The sequence below is a fragment of the Plectropomus leopardus genome, chromosome 17 (assembly GCF_008729295.1).
Source record: "Plectropomus leopardus isolate mb chromosome 17, YSFRI_Pleo_2.0, whole genome shotgun sequence".
Classification (NCBI taxonomy): Eukaryota; Metazoa; Chordata; class Actinopteri; order Perciformes; family Serranidae; genus Plectropomus; species Plectropomus leopardus.
Genome location: NC_056479.1, coordinates 21511634 through 21524835, shown reverse-complemented (window position 1 = coordinate 21524835; position 13202 = coordinate 21511634). Strand labels below are relative to the sequence as shown.

Genomic DNA, 13202 nt, shown 5'->3' with positions numbered 1-13202 from the left:
TCGTCCACCGGGGTAAACTCCAACATACAGGCACTGAGCCAGGGGGCAATAGGTATCGCCACCCCCGCCTAGCGCCTCTCACCCTTGGCAACTCCAGAGTGGAAGAGAGTCCAACCCCTCTCGAGAAGACTGGTTCCGGAGCCCATGCTATGTGTCGAGGTGAGGCCGACTATATCAAGTCGGAACTTCTCAACCTCGTGCACGAGCTCAGGCTCCTTCCCCACCAGAGAGGTGACATTCCACATCCCTAGAGCTAGCTTCTGCAGCCGAGGATCAGACCGCCAAGGTCCCTGCCTTCGGTTGCCGCCCAACTTACATCGCACCTGACCCCTTTGGCCCCTCCTAAGGGTGGTGAGCTTACAGGAAGGAGGTACCATATGTTGCCTCTTCGGCTGTGCCCGGCCGGGCCCCATGGGTAAAGGCCCGGCCACCAGGTAAAGGCTTCATGAGCTTTGCCTTATTTATCATGCACATATAAACCCTTTTTAACATTTGGGAGACCAACAGCTTCATACATTACCTGATCAAACTATGCCCACAACTTTAACTGTGTAAACTACACCTTTTACCCGTTGTGCATCGGCTTTTCCAGCATGCTACCCAGGAGGAGGAAACACTTGGACCTTGGACGTATTCTTTAAGTTAACATAAAACTCACCTTAGCTAATTCAAATTCATAAAGAATAAACTGTACAAAACATGGACTAAAAATAATTTTTTTGTTTGTTTTTGTTTTTTTTACAAAGTAGTCAACTACTCAGGCATTAAGAACAATCAATAATATCAAATTAAAAACTTCAAGAAGGACATGCAGGGGTTTGGTGGGCGGACCTGGCATTTACATAACAGTCTCTGTTTTCTTTTTTTTTCAGTCATGAGATGTTGTGACCTGCCAGACAATAAGATGGCTCCTCTCAGCCTTGGTGGGTGGAGACTGTTGGCTGGCTGTTGGCTCTGATAAACCTTCCAACTCACCGCCTTCATCACCTGAGGAGGAGGAAAATGAGTCAAGTAAACAGCATATCAGGCATGTCAAATTAAAAAAAAATGGAAAAGGTAAGGTAAGTACCTATGTATACAAAAAATCCATAAAAACATAAAAGCAAAGTATGTTAAAAAAAGTCAGAACATAATATGTAAGACAAAAAGGTCAGTATACCATGTGTGAAAAAGTGAAAGTCAGTATATGTGGTTGAAAGTGCAAAAAAGTCAAAGTATGCTGAACAAACTCATAGTATACTTTAACAAAAAAATCATAGTACAGCATGTCAAGAAAAGTCATAGTATAGTATGTTGTCCAGAATAGCACGAAAATGTCATAGTATAGTATGTTGTCCAAAACAGCATAAAAACTTCATATGCTGTCCAAATTAGAATAAAAAACTCAGTGTGTAATCCTAAATCCCCCCAAAAATGTGATGCTATACTTTGTTGTCCGAAATCACAAAGGAAGATCACACTATAGTATGTCTTCCTAAATAGCACAAAGTACAGTGTTGTCCAAAATAGCTTTTAAAAGTCATACTATACTGTTGTCCTGAATAGCAGAAAAAAACAGTATAGTATAGTGTCTTGACCAAAATAGCACAGAAGAGTCATACTATATTATGTCTTTCAAAATACAATCAAAAAGTCATACTATAGCATGTCTTCCAAAATACCGTAAAAAAGTCATAGGATAGTATATCGTCCAAAGTAGCATAAAAAAGTCATAATCTTGTATGTCATCCAAAATAGCATAAAAAAGTCATAGACTAGCATGTCAACCAAATAGAATGAAAAAATCATACTATAGTATGTCTTCTAAAGTAGTATAAAAATGTCAGTGTAGTATGTCGTCCAAAATACCATGAAACAGTCATAGTATGTTGTCCAAAATAGTGTGAAAAATGCATACTATAGTTGATCGTCCACGAAAGTGTAAAAACAAACTCATGGTATAGTTTGATGTCCAAAACAGCATGTAAAAACTAAAGCATTCCTATGTTAAATATCAGAAAAATGTCATGGTATTTTATGTCATCCAAAATATCATGCAGAAATTCAGAATATAGTATGTCATCCAAAAAAGCATTAAACAGTCATAGTAAAATATGTTGTAAAAATGCTGTTGAAATTACATAGTATTAAATGCAAAAATTAAATTATTTAAAAATGTTACAGTATATGATGTTATTTAATTGCTTAGAAAAAAAGTCAAAGTACAATATGTTACAAAAATGTTGTAAAAAATGTGGTCCACTGTTTTGACATAGTCACCTATTCTGAAGTCAATGTAGCCTTCCCCTCCACTCATGACCAGGAATGTTTTGGGCTCAGAGGTTGCTGTGTCAGAAGATTCAGATGGAGGGTCATCAGAGCCTGAATCTGCACTGCCTGGGGGGGGCATTGCCTGTCCTGTGATAAAAAGTCAACAACCAGGAGTCAAAAAAACTGTCCTTTGTTGAAAGAGGAGAGTGTAATTGGGAAGCAGCTGCTATTTCTAATCCACTGACTGAAACAATTACTCACATGTCAAAGCTTATCTTTTTTTTTGTCAACTATTTTTCAAAATACTGACATTCACAAAACTGTGCATAATATATACGTGAATGCTGTGCAACTAACCATTGTCTTCATTAACAGTTAATTAGTGGATAATTTTCTTAGTTAATTGTTTAGTCTATGAAATGTCAAAAAAGTAGTAATGTCTCCTATCTGTTTACAGTAATATAAACAGTGAAAAGCAGCAATTTATCACATCTGCAAAGCTGCATCCAACTCTTTTCTTTGCTTGGAGAGTAACCAAAACAATTCATTTATCTACATAGTTGTAGATTAGTTTCTCTGTATTTAAATCATTGCAGATCTACATAAATGCCTATTGCTGGTGCTGCCTTTTGGTATTTGAATCCTGTGATATCTTATCAAATGCAAAATAATGTAAACTACTTGCATGCTGTAATTTGACCCACACATGTGCCTGGAATTTTTCAATTAAATAGTGGTTATTAAGTCTGCAGAATTTGGCACCATTTCTACAACTTGATACTGAAGTGTATTGACAACTATGGCTTGCCTGGCACTGTGACAAAAAACTTGACAGCATCTCGATGTCCATGGAAACAGAGCTGGGCGTGGGCCATGGAGCAGTACGGCACAAAGCTGCCCTGCATGGCACAGTCTGAACCGTCATCACCGTAAACCCGAACAGCACTACCGGGTCGATTTGGCACTATTCCCGTTGTCTTGTTGGCTGCAGAATGAAGAAGAAATTAATACAAGTTTTGCATCGTTTTCATTTTCATGTTTCTATTTTGGTTTTTGGTCTACATCCTTGAATGCTGAAGGGGAAAAAACCCACTTAATTTCCTTCATACTGTCTGTGTTAATCACCTGTATTTACCCTGTCTGAAAATGCCCTGTCTGCTTTAATTTTGACATCTTTTTTCAGGTACTCTGCATCTTGGCGGTTCTTCACTGCAGCAAAGTACTACAACGCTTTCTACCATGAAAAAAATCACAGGTAAAAGCCTCTACACACAACCGAATAAGTCGTCTACTAAAACAAAAAAAGAGGCATTAGAAAAAAGCAGAAAAAAATGCAACAGACTAATCATAACGGTCTGAAACTTGAGGATGCTGGTCACAGAGATTACTACTCCATGTGTTTACCTCATTATTTAAAACGTGAGCCAGTGTAATACATCATGTGACACTGTAACATCTTATATATCACAGAAAAAAACTAAAAGCATAATGGGTGCTCTGTAACATATTTTATCTGGTTTGTTTAATCTTTACACACACCTTAGTGTTAAAACTACATTCTGCAGTTTTACAGGGGTTTATTTGCCAGACTAGATTTTCTGGAGTCTCTGCTGGTTGCCTGGCAACTTCACAGGGACAAGAAAGCTTAAAAATCTAGCATAAAGATTAGAAGTGGTATCAACTTCTCATCTACTCAAATAACAAATAATAACAAAATGGCACAGACAGTCCCTGAGACAGAGATGTGGTTTAAAGTAAATACCAAAAGCGTTAAATATTTATTCTATTATAAAGCCTTATGAAACTGAAGGAAATGTTAAGATTGTTGTGAGGTAAACCTGGAGTGTGCTGATATGGCGTGTGTGTGTGTGTGTGTGTGATACCTTCAGACAGCGGGATGGAGATGATGACGCCGTTTCCTGTCCCCACCCAGAGTCGACTGCAGGACACCATCAAAGCTGTGATTCTCACAAACGAAAAGCCCAGTTTACCCGTACCTGCAACACACACAGAACACACACTTTTTTTTGCAGTTTCAATCCATGTGAGTTTTCTGAGTGAGTTCCATATTTTTTGAGAGAAGTGACTAGTCAGTAGGTAGAAAACAATTTGCATACCTAACATCTTGCTGACGTAGGGCTCGATGTCCACGTCCTGGAGGTGCTGGTAGGTGTAGGCGTGAAACAAGCGGAGAGTTGAATCCAGCCGGATGGACACCCAGATTCCGTCTCCAACCCAGGCCAGCTGCCGCACCTGACTCTCCTTGCGAGGATGAGCGTCAAATGACTTCTGCTCATCCGTGACAGAATGTGGCAACGTGACGTTAGAATATTGTGAAAATGTTGAATGTAGGCATTTAACAGTGTGATATGTGTTTTTAGGCATGATTACACAATATTTCGTTGGCCTGGGCTTTGCAGAAAGATCGGATTGAAAAGAAAACAAATTTGAGCGATGGAAAGTTTATTAAATATAAAGACAGCTGTACCTCTATCCTCATGGCCTTAGGCTGGATGACGTAGATCTTGTTCCTGTAGCCGCACCACACCTTGTCATGGACTACTGTCATACAGCGGATAGAGTGGTGAGGCCGGCCCAGATCCAACAGGTGGTAGTTGGTTAAATCCCATTGACCGTCTGCTTGGGAGGGAAAAAAAGACCTGAGAATCAAGGACTTTTGTGACATAAAGTGGTCAGAGGATTTGACCAAAATACCTCCAACAATGTAAATTATAAGGAACTTTGTCTTTTATTTTTAGCTTTTTTAAAATTGCTGATATTTTACAAAATTTACAAAAACACCAGAATATGGTCAAATTAACTGTCACGGTGTGGTGCATGTAGATTCATGTTAAAACCTGAATCAAACGCAAAAATTAAAAAGAAATTAAAGGAGCATTAACCCAAAGACTCACCAATGCCTCTGTGGAATATTGCTAATGTCCCATCAGCCAGAGCTACTAGGACTCTCCCTTTAACATGCCTGTAAAAAGATATAAATACACTCTTAAGACATTTTTACCTGTAGTTACCTGTAGTATCTATATTTGGTGTGCATGCTCTCGACGAACACCACAATCGACTTTGTACTCACACTATGCTGAGGATGGAGTCTTTCAGCCTGATGGCGTGGAGACATTTCCTCCATCGAGCCACAGACGAATGCACATACAGACTAGAGAGGGGGAGATAAAGAAAGGCTGATCAGAGAGCAGTGCTGGCTTACAAGGAGTGATTTTCAATCTTAATAAAAGCTGCAAGCAGCCATGAAAGGGCCTGTACACCCCCACATATGTCAGGGTACTGGTGGACTCTGGCTAAAGCGGTCATTCATTTCTGTGAAAGTCGGATAATGCAGGCAGAGAGTTTGGACCCTGGAGTGAGATATTTCACATGATGCAGTAGCGCCACTACATGGCACTGGAGGGCATTTAAATTCCACATCATCTTGGTGTACATCATTTGTAGACCAAACTAGGGCTGCTCGATTATGGCAAAAATAATAATCACGATTATTTTTGATTGATATTGAAATCACGATTATTTAACACGATTACTCACTGGCCTCCAGAACATCCTGCAGTTATTGAACATTCACTCTGGTGTTTATTTTTAACACTGGATGTCGTTTAACTTAAACTTTGCAGTGCAGCCACGACTGTAACACATTTTGCACATTATTGTAGTTTGTTCACATTCACATAATAATAAAACCTTATCGTACTAATATAATTTAACAATACATAACAGTTATTGTTTCAGCAAAACAACAGCAAAATCTATTTCGAATTCGGGGTTTACAAACTCAGGAGAGACTCACCAGACAGACATTTCTCCATCATCTGTTTAGAAGCAGCTGGGAGTGTCACTACAATAGAAACAACTGGTCCACCTTAACAGTCCACCTGGCGAGCTAAACATGGGGACGTATCTCGGGTCTTTCGGAGTTGTAGTATTTATTAAAGCTACAGCTGTTTGACACACCACACAGACGCGTTTCATGTCATACTATCTGCTCCTGTCGCTGCAGCCTCACTGTCGCCATCACCGGCACATACACGTTTGCTCTCCCCGCTTGTGCTCTCCGCTGCCCGCTGTCTGGATCCAAAATGAGACCGTGAAGTTTCGGAACAACCAGAGAGGCAGCGACTCTCCAAACAGGACTTGCTGTTTTCAACCCGTGCGGAAACTTCTGTTTGCACTTTGGAGCACAAGGAAAGGGTGCGCTTCATTTACAAAATAAAATACAAAATGGGAGCAACATTGTAAGACTCATTATGCTGCATATAATTGTTTTATCCTGATTATCTTGTTTTGAAAATCGAGGGAAGCCAAAATGTGATTAATCGCACATGGGGAAAATATTGTATGGAGGTATAGCTCAGTGGGTTAAACAGCTGGCTGGCACTAACAAGGTCGAGAGATCAAGCCTGACAGGAAACAATATATTTATGAAGCTTTTTTTCCCCCACATGTCCAGAGATAAAGGGAATATCTATATCAATGTTACAATCAGTATCAGCAGTGACTTATGTCGAAAACTGGACTGATATATGAGTCAGGCCAACATTCCTTGAATTCGACAGACCTCAAACTATTTATCATTCAACTGTACGTGCCTTAATTTGATCTACAATATCACAATCAGAAGAATTAGAAGAATCTATAGCCAAATATTTTATGGCATAAATAAAATAAAATATCAACTGATATATCTGTCTGCTCTGCTGATATAAGGGTCATATGGTGTTGAAACAGAAAATTCAGAATCAGCAGTGACGTCTGTCGAAAACTCGACTGATATATGAGTCAGGCCAACATTCCTTGAATTCAACAGACGCATCTGCCGATACTGGTTTTGCATGTTTCTGGACACCTTCACCTGATTTATCAGACAAAACGATATGTCAGTCAACTTTATGTGTCATAATTTGTTCTGCAATATGACAATCATTGTCTAAACTGTATAAATCTACAGCCAAATAATATTTTATGGCATAGGCTAAATAAAATAAAATATCAACTGATATATCTGTCAGCGCTGCTGATATAAGGGCCATATGATGTTGAAACAGAAAATTCAGAATCAGCAGTGACGTCTGTCGAAAACTCGACTGATATATGAGTCAGGCCAACATTCCTTGAATTCAACAGACGCATCTGCCGATACTGGTTTTGCATGTTTCTGGACACCTTCACCTGATTTATCAGCCAAAATGATATATAACTCAACTTTACATGCTTTAATATATTCTGCAATATTAGAATCAGTGTCTAAACTGCATGAATCTACAGCTAAATATTTTATGGCATAAAAAAATAAAGTATTAGCTGATATATCTGTCAGCTCTACTGATATAAGGGTCATTTGGTGTTGAAACTGAAAATTCAGTATCAGCAGTGACGTCTGTTGAAAACTCAACTGATACATGAATCAGGCTGATATTCCTTGACTTCGACAGATACATCTGCAGATACTGTTTTTACCTGTTTCGGGACAACTTCAACTGATGTATGAGCCAAAATGATATATCAGTCAACTCAACAATGAATCTACAGCCAAATATTTTATGGCATAAATCATAATATCTACATGAATGTGTGTGTGTTGTTGCGTACATATATGTGGGGGTGGGAGGGTCAGGCTGTCTGTATTTTTCTTGATTTTCATTGATGTTTTTCATTTCTGTTATTGTTTTTAATCTCTGTTAGGCACTTTGTGTTACTCTTTGTATGAAAAGTGCCATACAAATAAAGATTTGATTTGATTTGATTTGATATGGCATACTGTTCTTATTCTTATTTTCACCTCTTATACTCTCATCATCTACCTCCATCTTCTACCTTCACTCAACTTCCTGTCTCTCAACTTAACTTCTTGTAACTTGACCAATCTTTCTGTCTCTCAACCCAACTTCCTGTTTCTCAATTTAACTTCTTGTAACTTGACTAACCTTTCTGTCTCTCAACCCAACTTCCTGTTTCTCACCTCAACTTCCTGTCTCACAACCCAACTGCCTGTAACTTGACTGACTTTCCTGTCTCTTAAACTAACTTCTTGTCTTTCTCCCATGTCTTGTCTCTTCACTTTCCTTCCTGTCTCATCCCAACTTCATGTATTCAACATTCACTTTAGCTCTGCAGTCTTCAAAAGTCACCTGGTTGCAGGTAAGACTTGAACCGCCAACCTCATGCACATTAAACATCTACTTAACCCACTGAGCCAAACCTCATGCTTATCTTATCCTTTGTCTTTCGTTGTGTCTTTTGGACATTCTTCAAAATAAGATAAGCCTTGATCCAGCAACTTCAGGCAGACCAAACCATGAAAATTTTATGTAAATTAATAAATTAACATTAGAACAAAAAAACTATTTGGAATGTAGAGTTTGAACCTCATCCAGGGCAGGTAAGTTTTATAGGCTGCTTCCCAGAGAAAAGTCTCAAGTGCAACTTAAAACACAGTTGAATTGTGTGAAGGTTTAGCTCAGGTGCTTAGAGGGCTTGTCTACAGACTATAAGATCATTGGTTTGAACCCCATGCAAGGACAGCTGAAATTTTACAAGCAGCTGTCCACACAACAGAGGGAAAAAGAACGCCAAAAATATTCTTAAGTATATCAAAGAATTTTGTCCGTCTTTCAGTAAAAAAAAAAAGGAAAAAAAAAAGCTTATGTTGATAGTTATACAGATCGGCAGTAAAACTACATCCAGTTTCACATGAAAAGAAAGATTTTTTGGCTTTGATTTAGATAAAAACATCAATCTAATTAATTATACAGATGGATAATTAATAATTTAATGGTAAACGAAATAATTATGAGGCAGACACGATTTTAACCGTGTTTCTATTAGCAATACAGTGCTGCTGTTAATTGTTATCTACTTTTGTCTATTTCATGTACAGTGACCTTTATCAGGAGCATTAATTCTCCTGCTGGACAGAGTTCTGAGAGCTGCTGGACGGAGAAACCGCTGATGCGGTCGATTTAACGTTTTAGTCAAGTTAAACATGATCCCGAGTCTGTGCAAGACGTTTTAATTTGAAAATTCACCGGATGCAATGCCGCTTGACTTCCTGCCTGGGACGATCTGCTCTGTGCGGCTTGACGCGGTTGGTCGCGGTCCGGTAAAAATAGACTCGCCGCGTATTAAACGTGTCACTTGGATTAGTTTCAGGTTTTGAGATTGAACTTTATCTAACGTTGTCTGTACTTTAAAGACCGCTGTCCAAAATGAGGGTGTAAGACAGAACGTCGATGATAAATGATATATTAGGTAATTTGGCTCAATGGATTACGAAGTGTTTTGTGTCTCTGAGGTCCGGGGATCTCTATTATATCCTATTCTCCAAAGATTAAGATAAATAGTGTGTGGCTCGCTGAACTTTTGTGCGTGCCGCGCAAGTCTAGACAATTGTGTTTTGATGGTTATATTGACTCCATACCACATTTTACTGCAGTTTAAAAGTCTCTTTCTGTCACGGAGATGAGGAAATACAAAGACATCCGTTTTACTCCAACTTCCCTGCTTCCCTTTCAAAATATAAGCCCTCTGACAACGTCTCTGTGGACAGAATCCCATCAGTTGCTGATACAAAGCATTTTATTTTGAAACATTGAGAGGACTGTGTTGTTGACAATGCCGGAACTTGTGCGACTTAATAAATGAGTGAAATTTGTGCTTATAAGGCTGAAAAATACAGTACTCATAGCTGCAGGCAGCAGCGACGTTGCAAAAACGCTGCATGTGTGAACGCCACAAGCTTGAAACATATGGCAATCCGAAAGTGCCAAATATCGTCACTTTGCAAAAGCGTTCTGTCCAAAAAAAAACACCGCAAAAAGCGGCATTTGGTCGCTAGAACGCCGCTTTTTACGCTGCCGTGCAATCAGACGCTGCTTTTAACGCCGTTAACACATTTTTTAAATCGTTTTTTTTCTTGTTAATTAACCCTTACTCCTGTTTTGCATAACCAGTAAATTCAAAGTATCTGTAGCCAATCACTCAAGAGTAAAACTAGACCAAATCAATGCCTCCATGAAAGCAATGAGCAATGCCTCAGCTGTAGATCGGTGTTGTCTTGAATGAATTGTACAGTAGGCTATTGGAAATATACTGATTTGGTATAAATACACCATTTGAGAGAAAAGAACATGCTGTATGTCAACAGAAAACAGTATGCATATCCGAAAATCCGAAAATTCTACCTACTTCATATTTATTTAGTTCATGATTAAATTGTTAATTATCCATCTGTATAACTAATAAGATCGATATGTTTTTAACTAAATTACAGCAGCAAATCGAATATCTTTTTCATGTGGAACTGGATTTATTTTTACTGATCTGTATAGCTGTCAAGATTTTTTTTTAAACTGGAAAACGGCCGAAATTCTTTGATCTACTTCGCCATGGCTGGACTGCAGGCTGCAGCCCAACAGTGCCATTGTAGAATCACTAAAATCAAGGAAAAATGACCACATCATCAAGGGAAAATTGAAGAAATAAGCGCAATCTCATATGGTCATCAGCTGGCAGGATGCTCTGCTTCTGAAACGCTTAACAGACGCACTGAGTGGGAAATAGAGCCGCATGGAGGATGGAGCAGAACAGCGGCGCAGCCGTAGTGCTCTGGATATGCTGCTGGTCGAATGCCGGGGGGACTGGTTTTTGCTGCTTGCATATAAGTGCATAATTGCATCTTTGTGCCAGGTTCACATGTTGCTGTGGATGCAGATAGGTGTGTGTCTGTGTGCGCATGTGTTTGCAGCACCTACTTTGCTTCTCTATCAGTTCCTAAACTCCATCGTTCCCCTGTTCTTTTGCTTATTCTTGTTTGTCACTTCCTCTGCCTCCTCACTGAACTACCATTCAAATCCCTGTCACAGCTGCTGCTGTCATCCTCAACCTATCCCTCTGCATACAGCTCATCTTTCATTTTTTCATCACTGGTTTCCTCGTCTGAATCTGATGAACCATCAGGTGGCAGAACTACAGACTTGACCAATCTCTTTTGTGAACCATGAAAACTGCTGACAGATATTCCCTGAAAACTTATGTAAACTGGTGAATAATTCAACAATTCACAGTCAGGAGTAAAATAAAGACTAATGAATATTTCACACCTTAATATTCTTGAAATCTGCACACTATAAACCTAAAAACACAAGTATTATCTGTGAGTGATAATCCCTGTTTTATACTCCTATCGGGTAAATGTATCCTCCAGGATACAGATATAAAAGCAAAAAAAAGCAATTCATAATTTTAATGCTAAATCATTCTTAAAAATATTATTTCATTAAAAAATATCCTCCCAAAATACAATAAAGTGAATAAAATGGCAACACTTGTCACATGTCCAGTGTCTTGGTCCCTGCAGGTAGCCATTTCGGATTTCGATATAAATGATGAGCAACTATGTGAATGGTCATAAAGTCACATGACCTGAGTACTGGACTCATCACCCCTTCAGTGTGTCTCGAGTTACAAAGTGCACCAAAAGTCCTTTCCCCCACAGCCTGTCAAATGTTCATGTCTCCCAGGATACAGAAACCATTACTGTGCAGTAACTGTTGCACCGGTGCATCAAATGATTTGGAAAAAAAAGCTTCATGATGATGATATGTACTAATAGCAGCCTCTAGTAGCTGTTAACCTGCTCACCATCCATTCTGAGCTCCCAGCCACATGGTGGGGAGTGCGCTGCTCATCCTCAAGACTTCCACCTCTGACGGCTCTGAATCTTCAGGGAAGGAAGTCTCTCCATCATGCCCACTGCCCCTGGATTACAAAAGGCAGTAGATTCACCGTTATTTCAAATGCATCCATCACACAAAACTGTAGCACTTGTGACAAGTGTGAACTTGATATCAAAGTTCCCAAATGTTTTCATGGACTAAGTTTCAAAACTTTTCCATTACTTTTCAAGAATCCAAAATAATATTTTTTTCTTGCCCAGAGTTTTTTAACAGACTCAAAATGACTGATACGATATTTTCCCACATCAACGCATATTAGAGCTACGTAATGTCGACAGCTTCAGAAAATACATTTGCATTCATGTTGCATAACAGAAGGTTATTCATTGAAGATTACTGTAACAATTCCATTACTTTCAACAAAATTCAAACACTGTTCCAAAAAAATTCCTAATTCCATGACTTTTCAAGGCCTGGAAAATGTGCATGCGATAATCAATGACTTCCACATTTTCCATTACCATGGGAGCCCTACACTTCCACTGTAAACTAAATTTCCCAATGTACTTTTTATGAAGCCTACCAGGGGAATTAATTTAATATAGACTTATATAGAGAAATTTGGTTTATATGTATAGCCATTGGTTCAGGCACATTAGGTGCTTTTAGAAAGTAAAATGAATGAATGAACAAGCTGACATGGTGAAAGAGGCTTGTTGGTCTTTAAATACTGCAGCCTATTTACTTTTTTGTTTTTTCTTTTTAGGGTGTGTCTACTGAAAATTGCTAAAATGTTCAAATGAAGATGGAATTTTAGCCAGTTCTTTATACAGCTCTTGCTAATTTTGGCAAAACATACTTTTATATTTCTCTTATAAAATAGTCACAGAATTTTGCACCTTGAATTCAAGCCTCTGCATATCTTAATGTTAAAACCAACCAACAGTTTTAGAAGTGATGAACAGTATTTCTCACCTCTGTGTGTCAGCAGAAGGGGAGTCAGTGGGTCCCACCCCCAGGGGGTCAGTGAACACATGCTCCGTGTAGATTCCCGGCTGGTTCTGATCCGCTCCCTGCTCCTCCTCTCCTTCTTCGCCCACACCAGCGTTAGCCTCCGTTGCTTCTGTTGCCTCTTCAGCCGTGGGAACGCCGTCTTCTGCTGGACTGGTTTCTCTGGACAGCTCAACTGTGGGTAACATGGATCACAGAGTTAATAGGAGTATAAATCGATGACACAGGGAGGTTTGA

General features: G+C 39.1%; 1 protein-coding gene across 6 annotated transcripts in view; it reads right to left on the bottom strand.

Annotated features, from left to right (window-relative positions):
• Positions 1 to 208: 208 nt before the first annotated feature.
• The window catches only part of spag9a (sperm associated antigen 9a), a 40444-nt gene continuing 27450 nt past the window's right edge, over positions 209 to 13202 (bottom strand). For 4 of the 6 annotated variants that reach the window (XM_042504865.1, XM_042504868.1, XM_042504867.1 and 1 more), the window contains 10 exons: positions 12930 to 13140; positions 11920 to 12036; positions 5345 to 5425; positions 5166 to 5233; positions 4739 to 4890; positions 4368 to 4539; positions 4134 to 4247; positions 3059 to 3235; positions 2260 to 2397; positions 209 to 987 (listed from right to left, as the gene is read on the bottom strand). In XM_042504865.1, the coding sequence (XP_042360799.1) occupies positions 869 to 987; positions 2260 to 2397; positions 3059 to 3235; positions 4134 to 4247; positions 4368 to 4539; positions 4739 to 4890; positions 5166 to 5233; positions 5345 to 5425; positions 11920 to 12036; positions 12930 to 13140 (1349 nt within the window). In that variant the 3' untranslated portion in view covers positions 209 to 868. The remainder of the gene's footprint in view (positions 988 to 2259; positions 2398 to 3058; positions 3236 to 4133; positions 4248 to 4367; positions 4540 to 4738; positions 4891 to 5165; positions 5234 to 5344; positions 5426 to 11919; positions 12037 to 12929; positions 13141 to 13202) is intronic. The other 2 variants (XM_042504866.1, XM_042504870.1) reach the window with 1 other exon arrangement.